General features: G+C 50.4%; 9 protein-coding genes across 9 annotated transcripts; 3 read left to right on the top strand and 6 right to left on the bottom strand.

Moving 5' to 3' along the window:
• Positions 1 to 364: 364 nt before the first annotated feature.
• On the bottom strand, positions 365 to 2306 carry JN550_007583 (uncharacterized protein; the record flags this gene model as incomplete). The annotated part of the gene is made up of 3 exons (XM_049319450.1): positions 365 to 883; positions 940 to 1672; positions 1714 to 2306. The coding sequence occupies 3 exons, from the start codon at positions 2304 to 2306 to the stop codon at positions 365 to 367; spliced, it is 1845 nt and encodes a 614-aa protein (XP_049170559.1).
• Positions 2307 to 2967: 661 nt separating this feature from the next.
• On the top strand, positions 2968 to 4229 carry JN550_007582 (uncharacterized protein; the record flags this gene model as incomplete). Its single annotated transcript, XM_049319449.1, has 2 exons — positions 2968 to 3339; positions 3399 to 4229. The coding sequence occupies 2 exons, from the start codon at positions 2968 to 2970 to the stop codon at positions 4227 to 4229; spliced, it is 1203 nt and encodes a 400-aa protein (XP_049170558.1).
• A 336-nt stretch (positions 4230 to 4565) lies between these two features.
• Positions 4566 to 5576, bottom strand: JN550_007581 (uncharacterized protein; the record flags this gene model as incomplete). Its single annotated transcript, XM_049319448.1, has 3 exons — positions 4566 to 4992; positions 5042 to 5115; positions 5199 to 5576. The coding sequence occupies 3 exons, from the start codon at positions 5574 to 5576 to the stop codon at positions 4566 to 4568; spliced, it is 879 nt and encodes a 292-aa protein (XP_049170557.1).
• Positions 5577 to 6324: 748 nt separating this feature from the next.
• JN550_007580 (uncharacterized protein) lies at positions 6325 to 7164 on the top strand (the record flags this gene model as incomplete). Its single annotated transcript, XM_049319446.1, has 1 exon — positions 6325 to 7164. The coding sequence occupies one exon, from the start codon at positions 6325 to 6327 to the stop codon at positions 7162 to 7164; it is 840 nt and encodes a 279-aa protein (XP_049170556.1).
• A 75-nt stretch (positions 7165 to 7239) lies between these two features.
• Positions 7240 to 8878, bottom strand: JN550_007579 (uncharacterized protein; the record flags this gene model as incomplete). The annotated part of the gene is made up of 3 exons (XM_049319445.1): positions 7240 to 8141; positions 8281 to 8729; positions 8781 to 8878. 3 exons carry the CDS (start codon positions 8876 to 8878, stop codon positions 7240 to 7242), a joined length of 1449 nt encoding a protein of 482 aa, XP_049170555.1.
• A 677-nt stretch (positions 8879 to 9555) lies between these two features.
• On the bottom strand, positions 9556 to 11272 carry JN550_007578 (uncharacterized protein; the record flags this gene model as incomplete). The annotated part of the gene is made up of 4 exons (XM_049319444.1): positions 9556 to 9589; positions 9678 to 10400; positions 10489 to 10847; positions 10904 to 11272. 4 exons carry the CDS (start codon positions 11270 to 11272, stop codon positions 9556 to 9558), a joined length of 1485 nt encoding a protein of 494 aa, XP_049170554.1.
• Positions 11273 to 12837: 1565 nt separating this feature from the next.
• Positions 12838 to 14614, bottom strand: JN550_007577 (uncharacterized protein; the record flags this gene model as incomplete). Its single annotated transcript, XM_049319443.1, has 4 exons — positions 12838 to 13732; positions 13793 to 14081; positions 14236 to 14387; positions 14436 to 14614. 4 exons carry the CDS (start codon positions 14612 to 14614, stop codon positions 12838 to 12840), a joined length of 1515 nt encoding a protein of 504 aa, XP_049170553.1.
• A 1869-nt stretch (positions 14615 to 16483) lies between these two features.
• JN550_007576 (uncharacterized protein) lies at positions 16484 to 17818 on the top strand (the record flags this gene model as incomplete). The annotated part of the gene is made up of 1 exon (XM_049319442.1): positions 16484 to 17818. The coding sequence occupies one exon, from the start codon at positions 16484 to 16486 to the stop codon at positions 17816 to 17818; it is 1335 nt and encodes a 444-aa protein (XP_049170552.1).
• A 244-nt stretch (positions 17819 to 18062) lies between these two features.
• On the bottom strand, positions 18063 to 19348 carry JN550_007575 (uncharacterized protein; the record flags this gene model as incomplete). Its single annotated transcript, XM_049319441.1, has 2 exons — positions 18063 to 18526; positions 18598 to 19348. The coding sequence occupies 2 exons, from the start codon at positions 19346 to 19348 to the stop codon at positions 18063 to 18065; spliced, it is 1215 nt and encodes a 404-aa protein (XP_049170551.1).
• Positions 19349 to 20199: the final 851 nt, after the last annotated feature.

Genomic DNA, 20199 nt, shown 5'->3' with positions numbered 1-20199 from the left:
TTAGTTGATATTGGTTAGTGATGGGACTTAAGCATATGCCTAAACCCGTAACAAAACCTCTGCTACTCTGGGGTTCACACCCTTAATTTACTAGTTACACTGTCTCCTTCGAGCCACCGGGCGGTGGCTTAGAGGAGACACTCCGTAGCCTCTGCGATGCTATTAACTGTTAACACGCCGCCTGCGAGGCTTGAACCAGCATAACGGTCCAAGGCGGCGCCAGATTTCCTCGAGCAAAATGAACGCGCGGCTGGAGCGCAGGAGAAAAAAGAGATCAATGACGCCCGCGGATCTCACCGCAACCTCGTACTGGGAAGATTGCCCATTAGTCCGCCCTCCATGCAGGACCTTCGGGTCTGCTGGCTCAGATCTTGCCTTTCATCAAGAATTGTATCGGCATATCCACAAATCTGGCCCTGATAAATTCGGCTAGGAACTTTCCAAGAACGTCGTACGTTGCGTTCGCAGTGACTCCACGGTCGAGGAAGTCTTTCACAAGGAAATGCACCGCCCAAAGGCCTCGAAACTCCATCCTGTCGATCTTCTGGCCATGATACTCGTCTCCCATCAACTCGATGAACTTTGCCGTTGTGAAGAAGGACTGCAACCATGGCCACTCAGACTCGTCACGAACGAAGAACCCAACATTGCAATTTGAGCCCTTGTCACCTGCCCTGGCCAGGACACGGTAACCCAGCGGCGCCTTTACGGTCGGTCCAAAGGCCTCTAAAGGTATTGCATTTGCCGTTTCATAAGACGGCTGGATCTCCGGGTGCTCAATTGTCTCCTCCGGGGGCGGAATCGAGATACTCTTCATCCCGGGTTTGGAAAAGTGGACCGACACTGCTGGCTGCGGAATCAGTGTTGGAAAATACTCCTGGTACTGGAGGTTGAGTAAGCAGACATGACTGATTACGTGTGATCTCTCTCTCGACTTACTGCCATGGGTGTAGCTGTACGTTTGTCTGGATGGAATGTGGCGGCAGGGAAGCTGGCCATGATAATGTCAAAGGCTGGCCGTGCAAAGTTCTCATCTGAGAGGTCCTCCTCGTTGTGTGCTTGCACCATTAATCTCAAGTCGACTGTTGCGGCGTTCATGTTGGTCGGGTTTGCTGGTACCGACCCATAAGTCGTCAGATTGAAGGTGGTAAACTTCTTCAGCCTCTCTACTCCAAAACTTGCCTTCATTTGAATCTCCAACATTTTTACCTTCTCCTCGATGTCCAAGCCGATCAAGGCCCAGTGAACCTCGGCCTTGTAGCCACCGAATGCCGTCAGACCAACCTTGGTTGTACGAGGAGGAGGGCGCCCAGTGATGCCGGACAGCCGAACTCGGTTCTTCCCGATCTCTTCGAAGTGGGCTGCGTCTATGACAGCAGTCACATCCGAGTTAAGATACCATTTCCCCTGGATCTCGTAGAGCAGCTGCTCTTTGCAGGTCTCGACGTTCACAACTCCACCAGTACCCTCCGGTTTAGTAATAACAACATCTCCAGTAGCATCGATCTCAGCGATAGGGTAGCCAAAGTTGTCGAGATTTTTCCAGTCCATCCCCTTGAAACCAGTGTAGTTACCCCCTGTCACGTAAGTAGAACATTCAATCAGATGGCCCGCAATGAGAGATCGAGCCAACTGGTCGAAATCGGTGCGTGACCCAGTAAATGTTAACAAACTTCTCAGTCATACTGCACTGTATGCTCGGCGCGTACTTACCAATTATGAAACCAAGCAGCACTCCCTACAATTGGCGCTGCATCAGCAACACGGCCGCATATGACAAGATCTGCGCCAGCTCTGAAGGCCTCGGCGATGCCCATCCCTCCAAGGTAACACTGAGCGAACAGCGGCTTGTACTCCCAATCGTCGAGCATTTCGCCTGTGGAGATGTGTTTAAAGGTTGTGCCCTCTTTCTTCAACGCCTCAACCTTGTCCATGACAAGGTCGCCTTCTACCCACGCCACGCAAAGGTCCAGGCCCTTCTTCTCGACGAGTTGGACTACCACTTCGAAAAGCTCTTTAGTGGCCACCGTGCCGCCGTTAGCTGCTAGCTTGATCTTTCGCCGGGCAAGGTCCTCCAGAGCAGGCTCGAGAGCTTCAATGAAGGTTTCTTCGTACCCAACACCTAAACCATTGGCCACACTATACGCGCGACTGGGCATATTGAGTTCGCTCATCCAGTCTCCCACAAAGACGTCTACTGGTTCTTCAGAAGCTGCGTACAGGGCAAGAACATCGCGTCGGTCGGCGGGCGACCCGCTGATGTTCATGATACGGCATGGCCGTTGCTGGTCAACGAAGACCGCCATTAGGATCAAATTTCAGGAGGCAACTTGGCTTGCAACAAATTCAATTGTGTTCTAGGAGGAGTATGTCAAGGCACTACATGTTTTTGAAAGACGTCCATCCTCTCATGCAAAGTCAGTTTTCGGCCGTCGGATCAGGCATTGCGATGGAAGTGGTGGACTTGGAGCTTGACCACAACCATTTGATGCTCAAACTCATGTAGGTATGCACCTCCACCTTCCCCTTCCCGCATTCGGAATCTAAGCAAGCGAAAGCCAGCGCGGGTGGGGGGTGGTGAAGTGGACCTCTGAGGCTTGGTGTTGGGGGTTGAGCAACGTCGGATGACCTCCGACGGCCGATACTTACAAAGCCGACGGATGGTGCAATCTGCTGCCATACTGTCGTGACACCTCCAGCGCCACACACACAACTTGATGTTCTCAGCAATCGCAACACTGATAGGGCAATCCGACTCTGGGTGGATTGCCTGCTTCGGTGATAATGATCTAATCCGTATGCCGTGGTCGGCATCTCCATCGAGTGCCAGCCATGAGCCGCGCGCTACATCATCATACCTTCTTCAACTCAGCTTTTCTGGTTACGTCCGGGAGTCAGCCTTTGTTCAATGCTAAAATTTCGTGGTGGTTCAATGACATAGCCTATTTGCATCAACTTTAATTCAAGATGACAGACGTTCAGTCTTCACATTCCCTAAAGACCAGGAACTCCTGGAAAACGGTTCGGTCGCTGCTGCGGAGAATAAGATCAAATCCAATCAAGCATCAAAGGCGATCTTCTCAAGTCATCGAAGGCGTAGGGAAAGGATCGATTTCCACATCAGAGGGTTCAGTGGCGCTCTCTGTTGCTGAATTCCCCGTACCCCAGGTGCAAAAAGCCTTGGTCGTAGCTCGAAAGGGCGAATATGAAATTCGACATGACTTCCCGATACCAACTGTCGGTGACGACGAAGTTATGATACGAAGCCATTACGTTGGGTTGAACCCTATTGATTGGAAGTCGGTTGATTTTAATTTTTGCCTGCCCGAGTTCCCATGGGTGAGTCTTCCCTCATTCCGTGATGCGTTATGGGCCATCACTGATCAAAGCACTTAAAGGTAACTGGCAGAGAAATGTCTGGTGTAGTGGCCCAAGTAGGAAAGAACGTCTCTGGATACCGGGAAGGTGAAAGAGTCTGGACCAGCACCTACTACAAGGATGTCCGCGCCGGATGCTTCCAGGAGTTCGTCGTCGTGCCGTCACATACAGTTCTGCCGATACCCAGCACAGTATCATTCGAGGCAGCCTCTTGCCTCGGTGTTGCCGCTCTTACTGCGGGCATGTCGCTATGGAAATGGCTCGGGGTGCCACTTCCATCTGCTACGACCGATATGTCCGAAGAACAGTGGCTGCTGATCTGGGGAGGTTCTACAGTCACTGGTCAGTTTGCGACACAATTTGCAGTACACAGCGGCCTGAAGGTAATTACGGTGAACTCATCCGAGACCAAAGCTCTATCGGAGGCACTCGGAGCGTCCCACGTTGTCGTAAGAGATGGGAAGTCTAACGAGGCGTTGGTCGAGGAGATACGAACCATCACCAGTGGCCGTATCACCCGCGCGATCGACCTGGTAGGAACGAAGACGGCCGCCTTGGCATTGGATGCCGTCTCGACAGACGCACCTGTGGCCTTTGCTCCGCTGGCTATGATGTCAGGGTCTCAGGTCGTACCAGAAAATGTGACTGTTCATACAGTGGAAATGAAGCAATTCGTTCTGGATAAGTCAAATGTCTGTTACACGGAGGAGTTGGGGAAACTACTTGGGAGCGGCAAAGTGGTCTTGCCTGAACTGCACCTCATTGAAGGTGGTCTAGAGGTTGTACAAGACGGGCTTGACATGCTCAAGAAGGGCAACATGAAAGGGAAGAAGCTGGTTGTACGGATGTAATTCTCAAAATTTATTGCCCATGAGCAAGATGGCGTCTATGGTAGGTGGGCTGTACTCCATTAGCATTTGAACGGCTTAGGCGCATAGAGTTAGTGGCATGGCTTTGTGCGAATAGACAAAATAGAACGCCTCAAATATTTGAAAGATGGTGGCTACGTGCTTATCTATTGAGTGCTCAGCACGGCTCATGGGATTTGGTCTGTAACGGACTTCACAAGATCGTATGATGTGATGCACTCCCGGCGACATCCGTATAGTATCCACACACATCTAGGAGTCTCGGGCTACGACCTGTGAAGTCCTCGTTCAGCAGTTAATTCTATATGCCAATGTACTCTATATCTTTGGCTGGGCTTGATTTTCTTGCTCTTTCAGAATCTTGTCAACCCTCTCGTCTTGACGAAGAGCCCTAAACGCATCTGGCCTCGGGATCTCGAACCCCTCGAACAGATTTCCGTACGTGATTCCACCTAACCTAGCAACAGGCCGGAGCTTCCTCGCATCTGCTGTCGCACGATCCGGACCCAAAGCATCCTCCCATATGTGGAACCTGACTATTTCGACTATAATTTGGGTTGCTGTCTTGACACCTGGGTCCACTCTGCTGTAAAAGTCCTGGTGCGAGTAATACTTGCACTCCACGGAGTAAGGCGACTCGCCAACATAAGGCACTTTGACTACGTCGCCAGGGATAGGCGTTAGACCAGCAAGCTCCCACTCTGAGATGTGCGGTGGCGTGTTCACCGACGTGAAGTTCGCTGCTCTTGGTGATGTTAAGGTCACAGCCAGTAATACATGGGAAATTGGCTTACTCAATGATCCAGTCGCTCGTCAAACTAATGCAACACTCTTTGGTGGCAAGAATATTCTTCACGGTGTCATTCGCCTGTCTGCCGGTGAATGACAAGGAATATAAAGGAGGCTGAACTCTGATAAGCTTTGCTCAATGATTCGCATTGGAAAACCCACGTCTGTCGTGACGCACTGGAAGTACGAAAACGGTGCGATGTTCCGCGTCTTTCCATCTTCTGTGACAGAGCTCGCCAGAGCAATTGGTCGCGGAATGGTTGCCGATATCATGAGCTTATAGTTTAGGACGAGATCCCGGCCGTCCTCGTAGGGATCGATTGACAAGAATTTGTGGTTCTTCCACTTGTCGTTATTCGCGCCATCTCCGAAGTTCCAGTCTGGATTCGGGGCTTTGGTCAATTTCCACTCATCGTCGAGATTGTACGGCTTTCGCTCGGCCTCAACTGCTGCGAAGTTGTCATACGGATTTCGTTTGACCAATGCTTCCTTATCTGGGGCCTCAACAGGCAGACCAGACTCGAGTTGTGCGGGAGTCATTGTTTAAGTGGTTCTTGGTGCCTTTTATGATCTCAATGGCTGTGTTGTCAGCTTCCCGTGCAGTCGTTCGGATCAATCTATTGGAATACTTCAGGAAGTAAGAAAACTTATCGAGTGCTGGGCGCAAGGATATAGACCTCGGGAAACGATTAGCACTGTGTTCCGTGTAGCGACCGCCCAAAAGCAACAGGCCCTTGGGGAGCGACCCCGCTGTTCCAGCACCCACTTCAGCGCCCTCATCGCTTGCAAGCTGCCTGTAATCAATCTCGGCTGTTGAGCCACATGCCGTGGGTGACAAAATGACGCCTTCGGAACTCCGTATGCGATGAATACTCAATTGGTTTACTTTCGGGCTCATATAGAAGCAATAGCATTACTACTGTAAGATACGCACATTGTGAACGGACGGTAGGCCATGATCACCCAGGTGCACCGAAGTCAAACCCATCGATCGATATCGAGGGTGTCTTTTGATGATTTCAAGAACATTTCAAGCGTGGTAACTACAAACTGAATTAAATCTAGTTTATAGTGCACCCACACTATGCTTCTCTGGGACTTTCGGGGCACAATTGAACGTGGTAGGACCAGAACGATTGCACCAGCCCAGCCGCCACCTTCCGACGTTGGATTCCGACGATCCGACGAGACGATAGTGGACTGTAACTTGAATTTGAGCTCACAAGCCTTTAACAAATAGCAATTTACAACTCAACCAACAAGCTTCGGGAATCATCCATGAATGAAAATGGAGTCTCTAAGTATCAAAAAGGCCTATGTTGATTCCGAATACGGCCAGGTCCATTATCGGTATGCGGTACCTCCTCAGGTTACCAGAGACACGCTCGTGTTCTTACACAAGTCTGCATCATCCTCCATCTCTTATACGAAACTGATTCAACACTATTCATCTGCTGGTCATTCATGCTACGCTCCTGATATGCCAGGATTTGGAGGTTCCTTTGACCCTCCACCTCCCGCGATCGATATTATCAGTACCAAGGGCACCCGATGGTACGTGGACTTGTTCATGAGTGTATTCGAAGCTCTAGGTCTAGCCGACAAAGGTTTCCATATCATTGGTCACCATTCGGGTGCATCCCTAGCGACTGAGATGGCAGCCGTTTACCCGGACAAGGTAAAGAGCATCTGTCTTGTCGGGGCCAGTATCATGAGTGCGGAAGAGCGGGCCAAGATGAAGGAACAATACTTTGCCCCCTTCAATAAGCCTGTCCCTGATGGATCACATCTTCTGAAAACCTGGGACTACCTCCGAGGTATGGGTGTCGGGGACGATCTTGATCTGTTTCAGCGTGAAGCAATTGATCATATTCGTGCTTGGAAGGGCCGTAACCAAATTTACGGGGCCATTTGGGGTCAGGACAAGGAAACCTACTTCAAGATGGTGAAGTGTCCGATTGTCGTCATGTGTGCCAGAGACGATGTGCTGTGGGCTCATGCAGAGAACGCGAAGAAACATAGATCTGACGTGCCCTTGATTGAAGTCAAAGGAGCCAACTTCTCGTTGGATAGAGATGCAGAGGGTATCATCACGCATTGGACTCAACTTATAGATAAAGCGTCGTAGAATTTTTGAATTTATTCATATTGTATTTTATTCACCGTTGCTATATACTACTAGAATAGTTGATGTTATGAAATACTACGCCGTCGCCTGCTCGACTACAGGTATGGCGTGAATTGGCGGTAGCTTGCTCTCCGATGTTGTGTCGGTGGCAGCTTTCTCTGCCTTGAGCTTCTCGATAGACTCGCCTTCATATCCAGATCCCCATTTGAACTTGTGACCGTAATGGTCATTCGGGAGCTCCTTCTGTCCTGGCGTACTGTAAAGGTTTTCCCTAAGTGATCCGCTTTCAACTTCGTAGTCTTCCCACATTAGGCCCCGTTTCACAAGCTCTGGGACCAACAGCTCAACTATGTCTTCCTGACTTCCAGGTGTAGTGATGTAGGCAATATTGAAACCGTCTACATCTGCCTCATCAATCCACCGCTCAAATTCGTCTGCTACCACCTCAGGGGTTCCAATGGGCAGAGGATGGAAGCCACCCAGGGCCATTTTCTCTCCCAGCCTTCTTGGCGTCCAAGGCTCACTGTTTCCCGTGGCTTTGTTGAAGTTCTCTAGGAACGTGTGGACTGCGGCATCACCAGGCGCATCTTTGAGCTCAAACACATCATCTAAGGGGAATCGAGCCAGGTCAATGCCGGTATAGCCAGAGAACTGAGCGAGACCGCCAACGATATCAACGTTCTCCTTGGCTGCTTCGTACTTGGCCTGTGCCTCCTCCTTGGTCTTGCCCAATATGCATGAAATACCAACGAAGAACTTCAACGACTTAGGGTCGCGACCACGATCAGCCGCTGCGGCACGAATTCCGGCGATAGATCCTTTAGTCTGCGCGGGGACTAGCCCCCCAACGTAGATGGCTTCGGCGTGTTTCGCAGCAAACGCACTGCCAGCCTTGGAAGTACCAGCCTGAAAGAGCACGGGGGTCCTTTGCGGTGATGGATGCAGTGGGCCGAGCGCAGAAGCCTTCAAGTATTTACCTAACAAGGGGTTAGCTAGTGTCACTGCATGGGTCTCAGGATCAGATCTTGCCTTGGTGGTCGATTTTCTTGACCTTTGCGGGGTCGAAAGCCGTTCGTGTCTCCTTGTCAAAGACTGCTGACCCATCTGCCCAAGAACTTTCCCAGAACTTGTACATGATATCCATGAACTCATCCGCGACGGCGTATCGCTCATCATGCGGGACGACATCGTCATGGCCTAAAGCGTTTGCTGCACTCTTGCTCCAGCTTGTGACTATGTTCCAGGCGACGCGCCCTTTGGTAAGGTGATCGAGTGACGAGAATGTCCTTGCCAACGAGAAAGGGGTCATGTAGCTCGTACTCGCCGTAACTCCAAAACCGACAGTCTTGGTAACAGCAGCCATGGCGGGAATCACAGTGAAAGGGTCTATTGTGGCAGTGTGTGCACCGGCACGAAGCATGTAGTCCGAGCTACCACCATAGATATCATGTGTGTTGTAGCTGTCAGCGAGGAAGATGAATGATATTTTGCCTTTTTCAGCAAGTTTGGCCAGATTGGTCCAGTATTCTAGGGTGTCCTTTGTTGTTCCCTTGTCGCCGTCGCCCCTACACTTGAATCAGCTATGTGGTACTGTGTTAGAAGCTGACACGACGAACCTCCACTGGCCTGGTGACATGTGTGAACCAGTGCAGCCATGGTCAAAAAAGTTGAGGTAGATTCGTTTCTTTGCTTTCGTCACTTCTGCGGAAGCCATGGCGGTTAAGATGTATCTTATTTTCTGATCAATAGAATTGATAGTTTCTACCAAATTCAATGTACGAAACAGTCGAATGTTATCTTCGGCTTCTATACCACCAACGTGAACTCGTCGCAACAAAAAAAAGATCCCCGACAACACGGAAGACGCTCATCCCGACAATTTGCGGGGCAACACGAATAACAGGTCCAGCCACGAGAGCGCATGCTAACAAGAACAGCTCGATCGCCAATTGACAGACTCTCAACCGAGTGAGATTGCCTCATCTGTTACGTACGAGCACTTACAGGTAGCGACGGATGACTTCCGTGGTTAGTCTCAGGCGGAGGGGTCGGAACCTGATACCGACGGAAGTCTTTTTCGCTGACCTAACTACGTAGTACGGAGTAGTTACTGGCTCTCTACCCGGGTGGTTAGGCGATTGACAGCTGGAACGTACTAAAAGAGCGCTGAGTCCAGCCCCAATTAGCATACTTGGCTTGCCCCCGCAGTCTAAACTCTGTAATCTTCACAGGTGTGTATGGAGTGGACGTGTTCAGAAGGGTGGGATAGCGCGATCTTCATAGCCATGGAACTACCCAGGATTTATTACGCAGTAACCATATCACTATTAGTCAACACCGAGCCTCTTAACTATCCACGACGATATGCAGCTGCAGACGGAAAACCCTGCATTACGATTCCATCGGCGACGGTGTTTTCTTGACCCTGTAATTGAGATATCAGCACCTACGCTTCCTGCACGAAGAAGAATGGAGCGTTGCAACCCTGTGCTCCAGGTCAATGGCTGACTTACCAAACCTCACCAACGGGGTTCCCTTCCTCGAGAACACATTCCCATTCTCCGATTCCGCACTCCTTTGGTGCCCGGCGGGTGCCACGCCCGCCACCGCCGACAATCAGGTTTCCAGGTCGGTACTTCTCGTCTTGCTGCATTCTCCTGATGACGGACCCATGGATCCGAGCGGTATGTGGAATATCTCGGACTTCGCCGCATGGCAAAGGCCATCTGATCGGCTTCCAAGACCCATCTGGCTGGAGATCCATGCGTCGGAACGGCATATATTCCATGAGCTTCCAGGATAAAACTTGTCCCCATCCAAGCCCCGAGGAATAGTCCAGTGAATCATGAATTCGTGCCACATGGGCTCTGTGAAGCATCTGATGGAATGGATTAGTTCCGTGGCCTTTCTCTTGGTGGCTCACGTGGTTGTTGAAGTGACTCCAGTCTGTCGTTTCAAGTTTCAGCTCGGGGGAGGTTCCAGGGTTCGGGCTCGAGGCATTGATCTGGATATCAGGCACACCTCGAGCCAGGTTTGACTTGCTGATACCCTCAAGAGGTGTATCGAAGTCCCTGGTTGAATCCGCGCATCCCATCTCCGCAACCTTCTCAGCGTCGAAATTGAGGCCTGCTTTCTCTGCTTCTCTGATCATATAGGTCAGAGGAACGTGGCTCGCTGATTTGCTGCCTTCGATGTATTCCCAACCGCCTCCAACATCACCATGTCCTCCAGCGAACCTAGCATCATGATCAGTACGCATTTCGTGATCGCTAGACAGTGCTCTGTCTCTAGAATGATAAGCTGGACCGAGAGAGCAGGACCCACCATATCTCATCAATGTCTTGGCCTTCATCATCTGAATCCGCGTCATATCCAAAATCGGCGTTCGATGTCATTGATGCAACGTCAATTGACCCTCTAGGAGTCCTGGACCTAGACCTCGATCGGGGTCGAAAGACATTCTGAGCGTCAGGAGGTGCTAATGTCCCCTGGCGACCGCGAGGTTGACCATTCATTTGCGAAGGGCCCGAAACGGCAGCTCTGCGAACTCTGTACTTCTCATCAATGACGTCGTGAAGCCTGTGGTGACTGCGACTTCTTCTATCTTTGCCGTTGCCTTGATAGATCAGGTCCTGGCGGAATTTCGCCCTCCGCTCGTCGATAGAAACGCAATGCCGTATCACCTGTTAAAAATCATATATTCAGCAGAGTTCTCCACATTCGGCTACCACAATCCTACCTTGGCAGTGCTCCTTGCTGTGTAAGGGAACTTTGATCTCTGCATCCAGGCTGTTTCAAACCGTGGTACAGAGTTGACACAGTCGAAGAGACCCAGGAATCGGATTCGCTTGACGGGCCTACTAAAAGTCTCCCGAAAGCCTTTCATGAACTTGAACATTTCCTTCTTCTTGGCTGTCCCTTCCACTGAGTTGTCTGCCTGACGGCTTTGCCAACGCGAAAAAGCCTTCCATGCAAACGCAACCATTTCTTCATTCCCATGAGACAGAAGTCCCACGTGGTCGAGCATCTCTGCCAGGAATCGGGCGACGTAAGCACCACGCGAAAATCCGAAAAAGTAGATATCATCTCCGGGACAGTAGAAACGCATGAGGAATCGATATCCCCCCACAACGTGGTGGTCGAAGGAACTGCCAATTGCTGAGTCTTTGGCTTTGAGATACCATGATCGGATGCGAGCTCCAGTGCTTGTGTGCGAGAGGGAATTGGAGACGACATAGGTGCCGATGCCAGGTTGGTAATAATGATCTAGCAGGCTGCTTGGTTATTTCACCAGACGGCGGTGACACTGAAAAGCTAACAATTGTGATTACTCACATTGATCACCAGCCTCACGGTCAAGACACCGAAAGATCTTTAGAATGTTGCTGTCGCTATCATCACCTTTGAATTTGTTGCCTGTCCCATCAAAGCATAGCACAAGTTTCCGCGGGGCCCTGTGGGAATCTGTATGTGCATTCATTCCCGAAGGTACAAAGTTAGAATCTTCTTGAGCGGCTTGTCGGGTAGCTGAATTGGGCCTTGTTGACAGATGAGATTGTTTGTTTGGGGCGAGATGAGCGCTGTCCATTGCAAAGATGCCACAAGTGTGGGAAGACGGCGATTTGTCAACATTGATAGCCGTAGGCTGAAAGGATTCTCTGCGCCATCTCGGTTTATTTATGCAAATATGACACCCAACGCACCCAGGCAGTTGAATCACGCGCGGTTGGTGGCTGCATGGCTTGTAGTCAAAATGACGACGAGCCGCACCCTCCTTCCGCGACTCAACGAGTTATCCAATAAGGGTAGGCTCTCAAGAAGCCTCTTCACCACTCATGTCGCAGAATAAACGCCATACGGAACATTCGACTTAGTCACACAGCTTGTGGTTCGACACAGTTCTCGCCAAGGGTAACATATATGTTCTTCTTTCACGTTAGCGTCCCCTACGAATTGAAAGATCTGTTCATTGGCTTGTCTGAACAATGGCCCGCCTTAGGCACAAAGCCATGGTGCACTAACTGCAGTCTCATTGGCTGAAATCAGTTGAGTTGGACAAACCTTCGGCATCGGCATGCACGTGGCTGGGGATCAGCGGTGGCCCCCAAAGGTCTAAGTTAATAAGCAGCAGGAGACGGCATATGTATGTATCTCCTAATCTACTTAACATGGCTAGATGGTTGTCTCGTCGAATAGCGGTAGAACCATTCGCTGCAGGTTTGGAAATCATGGACTCAGTAGAAGTGATATAATTATCACTACTCAGATTGTATTAAGGAATGATAGTCAATCCCTAGGTGATCTTCAACAGGCGAAAACCTATATTGCCCTACTCCTACTCTCTTCACTTGCTCAACGAGCACGCGTGTTCACTATTTTCAATACGCGCCCAGCAAGTGTCTCCAAAGGAGAAAGTCACAAGATCGTGGTCACATGTGCCTGTCTTATTCGAATCAGTGTGGCAATATCGATTCAACGGTCAACTCGCCTTATGTACGGTTAAACGTACTAATCTTTTCAGTATTAAACCAAGCTGAACAAGTAATCCAGTCATCTTGAAAACATTTTTTCTATCGGAAAATATTGTTCTTTAGTTTGACTGTCGTCTGGGTAAAGTCGTTTTCATGATCGCCACTGGTCAGTTGACAAATGCCACTGGACGAACTTCCCAAGTTAACCAGACGCAAGGGAAATGCGACTTGTACTCTCACTCATCCTCAAGCGCCACTCCCCTTCCCACTGCTTTCTTACGTTAACGTCCATCTCCACATCCCTTGTAGGATTTAAGACAGTGACCATATCAGCAGTCTTTAGAGGCGGACTCTTCCAAATGCCGCCTATAGGTTGCAAATCTGCGCGCATGGCCAGCAACGCAATGATGATCAGGATCTCCGTTGAAGCAAATTGTCTTGCAGGACACAAATGTGGTGGGGCCCCCCAAGGGAGAAACGCGCTTCCGGTGACAGAGGCTGTGTTCTTCGTATCGGCAAAACGGTAAGGGTCGAAAACAGAAGCGGAGGCACCCCATATATTCTCGCTGCTGTGAATAGGCGCAGCCGGCAAATGCAGAAAGTTTCCAGCCTTGAGAAGAAATTTTCCGTCGATAACAGTGTCGTAGAGCACCTTACGAATGTTTGCGTGAACATGACGCATGCGTTGCGTCTCTTGGAACACGGATAAAAGGAGTGGACACCGGAGCTTGAGCGCTGCGACGTCAAGCTCGAAGCCTTCCTTGGCCGATCCAGTAACAGCTTGTAGTCTGACCTCCTCCCTAACTTCATGCAGAACGTCGGGCCGCGAAAAGAGCTCCCAGATTGCCCAAAACAGGGTGGGACTGGTGTTTGAGAAGACCGCAACGCCGAAACTGGACTCCATCGGAGCAATATCCTGTTCTGGTACACCTGCTTCACGCAGCACTCGGACACGCTCTTTTACTAGCAAGGCTGCGTCTCCCGGTAGCCTCTTCATGTACTGGCGGTATGCATCTACCACCTTTTCTCTTGCAGCGTAACCTGTGCCAGTAACGTCCAGGCCTACCAGGTGTAGACCTATGTAGTCCTGCCATGTCCTGTCGGCATATGAGCGAAAAGATCTCGAATGAAATTTGACGCAATTGTGCTGCTCTTACCAATACGCCCTCTCCACCTCTGATCGGACAAAGGGGTGATGTTCGCCGTATACGCCACAGCTAGAAGCCTGCACAATCGCGTGGCGCGCCCACTCAAGCAATTTGACTCGCTGGGTTTCACTTTGACTGTGATTAAGCAGAGCGTCGATATCAGCCATAACCCGCTTTCCCATCCTCAAGTTCTGTTCGTCCAGGTGAGGGCCCGGCGCTAAGCTAGTCTTCATCGCATGCGAATATGAATCCAACATGTCGCTGTTGCCGAAGATATGATAGGTCTCATCGGAAGCACCTACTCACAGTTGATGTCAGTAATTTCCCAAGTATGCTTGTGTACTGAGCGTGGGTTGCCCGCTTGTACTTTTTTGCAGGACGTGTATCTCTCAAGACACTGCTCTTTACTCATCAAACTAGTGCAACGGGGTCATAATGAAGAACGTGCATACCGGAATGCGTCTTGGTCGCTGTCTGCATGAATGGTTTGAACGACAGGCTTTTGGATGCCTTCTGAATCAGAGGCATCAGACGGTTAGAATTACTGACGTATATCTTGTAGTTGAAGATTCCCAACGTGTACAACTCAGCGTCGGTACTTTTGCTACATTACATTAATGTCTGGCGTTGGGAGCAATGCAAAAAGATTTACCTTGTCACGCTGTAGTAGGTTGTTCCATTGGTGATCAATCCTAATAAGTGGCCAATCAGGGGGATTTTCGGTCGCAGTCTCGGAGGCTCACGCGAATCGTCAAGGCAACTGAGAGCAAAATCGACAGCGTAGAGGGCAAAAATGAGCCCGGCCAGAGCGTATGTTGCTTCGTGAATCATTATCGCGATCCAGATTCTCAGATCTCTGCTAAAAACAAGGACAGAAGTTAAGAGAGCTAAGGGATCTCCTCATTATTTATATGTCAGACCCCATCACGGCACTAGCAATTTGTAGGATTTGCGCCCACACTAATTAGCTAAAGTTACCAGCACAATGCTCCAATCGTGTAGCTTGCAAGCTATGGATTGCTTCAGCCTTGTTGGCATTGGGCAACTCGATAGGTCGCCGCAACGTTAGTGCTTACATCAATATGCATCCTTGTTATGCCTCAATGTGTTCAGGATGGGAAATCAGGACTGATAAGGCATGCTATCTAAATAAGATAGCGCTTACATTACTTGGGGTATGATGATCTACTGAGGGACTGGCTCCCAAAACTCCTGCATGATACTTAGCAATACACGATATGATAGCATTACAATAGAGTGAGAAAGTATAGATAGTGCTCTACGGCGAATTGTGGTTATACGATTTCATGCAATGTATACAAGTGTTGGCACTGAGCCAATAGATTGCAGATAGTCATCCTAGGATTCTATGACCATTTGAGCTGTGTCACTTTAGCATGGTTACGAACAGACATTGACCTTATCCCAAATGTGATTCACTCGCTTCACAATAGGATTAGTTATGGGTCAAAGTCACTAGTGTACACCAAAAGTGTCGGAAACATGTCTGGTTCGTATATAAGTCCGGTGGTGCACTCAACTAATTGTCAACTTGACGGAGAAATTGTCATCCGTTGCTTCATGTGACATGACTAGTGTAAGAGTGTGTTCTCCGACCCCGCCGCAAAACTGAATGATGACGAAGGGGATCGACTTGAGAAGGAGACACCGTAATTACTTGACCTAATATGGGCACCTTTTCTTTGCAATACTCCAACTTGATAACCATCAAGGCCTTACAATACATAGGTTTCAGGCCTGGTTTTCAGCTCTCGGCCCTAATATTATAGTAAATTTTGAAATCTAAAAAATGGGGTATTTACCACCGGACGGAGAAAGACGAGGGAAGACTCATCGATCTGCTCATGCCGAGCAGTGGACCTTTCTCTCATCTTCCAGATGGTCCGGCTTGCCAGATAGACTGCCATCATCAATAGCTAATCATCCAATCGGCTCAGGGACATGGAACGTGACACTGCTGCCAGCTCCCGCGATTTCACCAGTCGCTTCTGCAGGTAGCTCAGGCTCCAGGCGTTTCTGGGCCGCATCACGGAGGCTCTCCGGATTTGGCGACTTATAGTCGTCCCTTTAACAAAATACGGATGGTACCTCCCCCAACGGTATTTTACAAGACAAGACTCTGCATTGTGTGCTAGCATTCGGAAGGATGAAGACTAGAGACTAAGTGGTGCAGTGGGTATTCTTGTTCGGGCAATGCACCTGAGTCTGGTGTCATTATTTTTTTGCAGAATACGAGATATACTAGATGCTCAAGGTGTATTGTTGAAACTTCAGCGGCATCCGCTCAAGAGCGCGATCCGCACCCACTTTCGGCGCCAATTTAGTTTCAATCAAGCCAAGAACGAACTTGCCGACAATAGCTGCCGACGTTGAGGCAGCCCAATCAAATGTCCCCAATTCCCAAACTCTTCTTTTCCCGGACCGCCCTCTCCCTTTGGAAGTCACCCCCATGGGCCAGAACGAAATTGTCCAATTGGAAAACCACAATCTTCCCCAGATTCCCCATAATGGGCCCAGTTCTGTGGGCTTGATCTGGCGTGTGATCGAGGCCGACTTCGCAATGGCCAGGAAGATTTTCGCTGCCAAAGTATCATTCATTGCTTCACAAATCCAGCAACTGCTTCCAACTCGGATACTGGAAAAATCGCTTTCTGGTCTAGGCTAATCCCAGTCGACAACATGCCGTTTCTGACCTCGCCACAACCTCGGATTCTGATAGCCGGTGCCGGAATTGGTGGACTGAGCACCGCTCTGTCTTTGCACGCTGCTGGCTTTGTTGATATACACATATTCGAAGCCAGCTCGCAGCTTACCACGTTGGGTGTTGGGATCAACGTCCAGCCATCGGCAGTGCTCATCTTGCGTAACCTAGGCTTGTTGCCAAAGCTTCAGGAAACTGGGATTGAGACTCAGGAACTGAACTTTTACAGCCGGCATGGCCACACTATTCTCTCGGAACCACGAGGTGTCGGAGCGGGATACGTCGTGCCCCAGTTCTCGATACACAGGGGGGAGTTCCAGATGCTCCTGCTGGATGCAGTAAAGGAACGCATTGGCAGTGATCGAATCCACCTGGGCCATGCTCTTACGGGATATACTCAAGATGCCAACTCCATTACGGCCAATTTTGTCCGGCGCGCCAGCGACCAGCCAGCTGAGAATCCGACCATGTCCGGCACCATTCTCATAGCTGCCGATGGAATCAACAGCACAGCTCGCCGGTTGCTGTACCCAAAGGAAGGCCCGCCGCACTTCTCTGGGCGCATCTTATGGCGCGGATGTGTGGAGCGTGATCCATATCTCACAGGCGCTTCGATGATCTGGGCCGGTCACGCAAACCAGAAGTTCATAGCATACCCCATCAGCGGAAGATCAGCGCGCAACGGCAAATCACTGGTGAATTGGATCGCTGAGCTTCGGGTTCGCGATGAGAACGATCCAGATGTGACTCCTCCGCCGACAGACTGGACTAAGAAGGTCCCGAAGGCCAAGTTCGAAGGTCCTTTCTCGGAGTGGACTTGCGGAGGACTTCGTATGAAGGATCTCATAGACAGCACGGATAGCGTCTTTGAGTTTCCTATGTGCGACCGGGACCCAGTGGACCAGTGGTCATTCGGACGTTTGACACTCCTTGGAGACGCAGCCCACGCCATGTATCCGATCGGGTCCAATGGCGCCACCCAGGCAATCATCGATGCTGAAACCCTGGCTAAATGCCTGGTTGAAAACCCAGATGATGTACCTGGAGCATTGAAAGCATACCAGGAAGCCAGACTGCCACCGACAGCTAAGATTGTCATGGCTAATCGGGCGAATGGACCCGACCATGTCTTGCAACTCGCCCACGAACGAGCACCTGAAGGCTTCGCGAACATCTACGATGTTATTCCAAAGGAGGAGTTAGACGGTATTGGAGCAGCTTACAAGGCCATCGCCGGCTTTGAGAGGGACAGCGTCAACCAGAAGGCAAAAGAGACCGAGGCACTGGCGGATAGGTTCTCTAAAACTGCATAGGGATTAAGGTGTCATGCACGACGGGGCCATAAAAAGTCATAGAAGCAATTGCATGGAAATTGGGTAAGCATAACGGAACGCAGGGCTATAATTGGGTAACGTGGCTCTCTCGGTTTGTCGTTGGGGTTCATACACGACGAGGACAGCATTTGATAGGCTTGGGGACCTGGGATATTATAGATATCGCATACTTGAAGGAACATAGTTGCGCTCCATGTAAACTCAGGAAGGCAAGACCCAAAAACTACCTTTTGTCTTCCGGCTCAGACAGCGCACTCGATCCCGGAGTTCCCTCAACAGTAACGGACACATCCTTCCGCACCTGTATCCCCGACTCCAGATCACCATCTGATGTAGGACTCGACCTACTGGACTTTGGTCGTGATCCCTCTCTCCCACTTCTAGAAGAATCAGGCCTCGTCGCTTCTGCAGATACCACGAAGCTGGTACCCGTTGGACTTTGCAATGTAGTGTTCGCAGTCTGGGAGGTATGGATCTTCGAGTCGAGAATTGGAGCGTGCGCAAATAGTGAGAATCGATGTGACACTCGGTTGGACGGACTGTGGGATGATGGACCGCGGTATCTGGCGATTAGTCCCGTCAAGGGCAACCCGATGACCACCAGGGTCATAACCCACGAACCAGCATCAAAGGGCAGAACGCGGGCGCCGTTGAGTCCGGTAGCGATATCGAGGCCTGCAAAGATGCCTGCGATGCCTAGTTAGCTCAGCACATCCCGGTTCGCCTTCTCCTTACGGCAGGTTCGACGTTTCACTCACTTGGAAGCACCATCAGAAGCCCATTTCCGATTGCCAAGATCTCCAAGCTCGTGAGACCCCTTTCCGTTCTCACCAGGATGCTCCTCGTAGTAGCCAGATGCACACTTAAGTTCATGAAGAAGATGCCGCAGAAGTAAAATATCGACACGGCTCCCAGAACGGTTGCCGCTTCACCGACGGCATCTAATGGCACGGGCAATGTACTGTCCCTTAGGGCCCATGTATGCCGCACGACCCAGACGCTCTTCACTGTGACCGTGGCCACCGCCAGCGCGACCGACGTCGCTTTGACAACGTACTGCCACAGGTCCGGCCACGTCTGAATTAGGCCCCAGCTCTGCATCACGAGGGCTGTCTCGATGAGCGCAAACTGCACGACATTGAAGGCGTTGCCTGCCGTGTTGGTGCCATAGTCCTCCACCCCGAGCGCCTTCACGTCCTGGGTCCATGCGACATAGTATTCCGACAGCGGGCCCGGGAAGTATTGGATCAGGAGCACCAGTCGTATGACGGCCACGATGAGGCTCGTGATGTGCACGACGTGGATAGCCTTGCGCATCTTGGAGACTGGGACCAGGAGTAATAGCGTCAAGAGCATCATCAGACTCAGCCCGAGCTGCACCCCGTAGCTGATACAGATGTTGGCAAGCCGCATGCGCTGCCCATCGATCTTTACCAGGGATATATGAAACGTAGTGCCATTAGATCCGATGAGGGTGAAGTTTTGGGTCTTGGGATTAATCGGGTTCATGATGCCGAAGTCGATACATCAACTCGATGCGCTCGTTTGGCGCATTGTCGGCTGAGTTGTCTCAATATCACGATATCGTTTGTCTGCGATGACACTCAAGGTGCTGATGAATATAAGCAAACTTTATCATTGTCTTGGCTCCGTTCCGGCGGTTTTCAGTCGTCTTCGTACACTGAGTGCAAATGCATTCCTGTGCGAGATTTGAGATCAATAGTCCATGGCCTCCCTTGCCTCGGGCGGCTCGCTGCATAAGGTAGAAAGAAAAAAAGGTCATGTCTTGAAGTCGATAGTATGCCGATCTGTGTACGCAAGCGGGCAGAGCGTTCCGGAAAAAGCAACCAGGAATGGTGAGCAATTTTGGGCAGTGGGGCCAAGGGGGTGATTGCTGACCAGCTGAAGCTGAACTCGAGGAGGGATTCGTCACTGCGCTAATAGATGTGTTGACTAATGCTGTGCTTTTTCTTTGTATCTGATATGTCGTTGCGACAGCCATGGGCAGTCTGAGCTCCTATTCGAAAATTCTCCGCTACCCCCTGCAGTTGCTTGTCCAGCTGCTAGTAGTCAATGGTGCTGCGTTCGCGTGATGCATGAATCATGGTAGAAATAACATGCAGGTTCAAAGCTTCTCTCATTCAACATCCAATCGTACTTTTTTTTTTTTTTTTTTTTTTTTTTTTTTTATCTATGTTGGAAGTGCTGGCTGCCATGGTGTTGCAACTTTGCTGGTTGTCGGGCAACTTAATGCGATGGGACGCAGGGAATAACGCATCAGCTGCTGGCTCAGCTACTGCCAGGAACTCACTGCAAGTGCTTCCTCAAGAAGTAATCCCGTTCTTCTACTGCGCGGAATA

Source organism: Neoarthrinium moseri, assembly GCF_022829205.1.
Source record: "Neoarthrinium moseri strain CBS 164.80 chromosome Unknown scaffold29_Wmoseri_CBS_16480, whole genome shotgun sequence".
In the NCBI taxonomy this organism is placed as follows: domain Eukaryota; kingdom Fungi; phylum Ascomycota; class Sordariomycetes; order Amphisphaeriales; family Apiosporaceae; genus Neoarthrinium; species Neoarthrinium moseri.
Note: the sequence above shows the minus strand (reverse complement) of the source record. Positions and strands in the feature narration are given on the sequence as shown.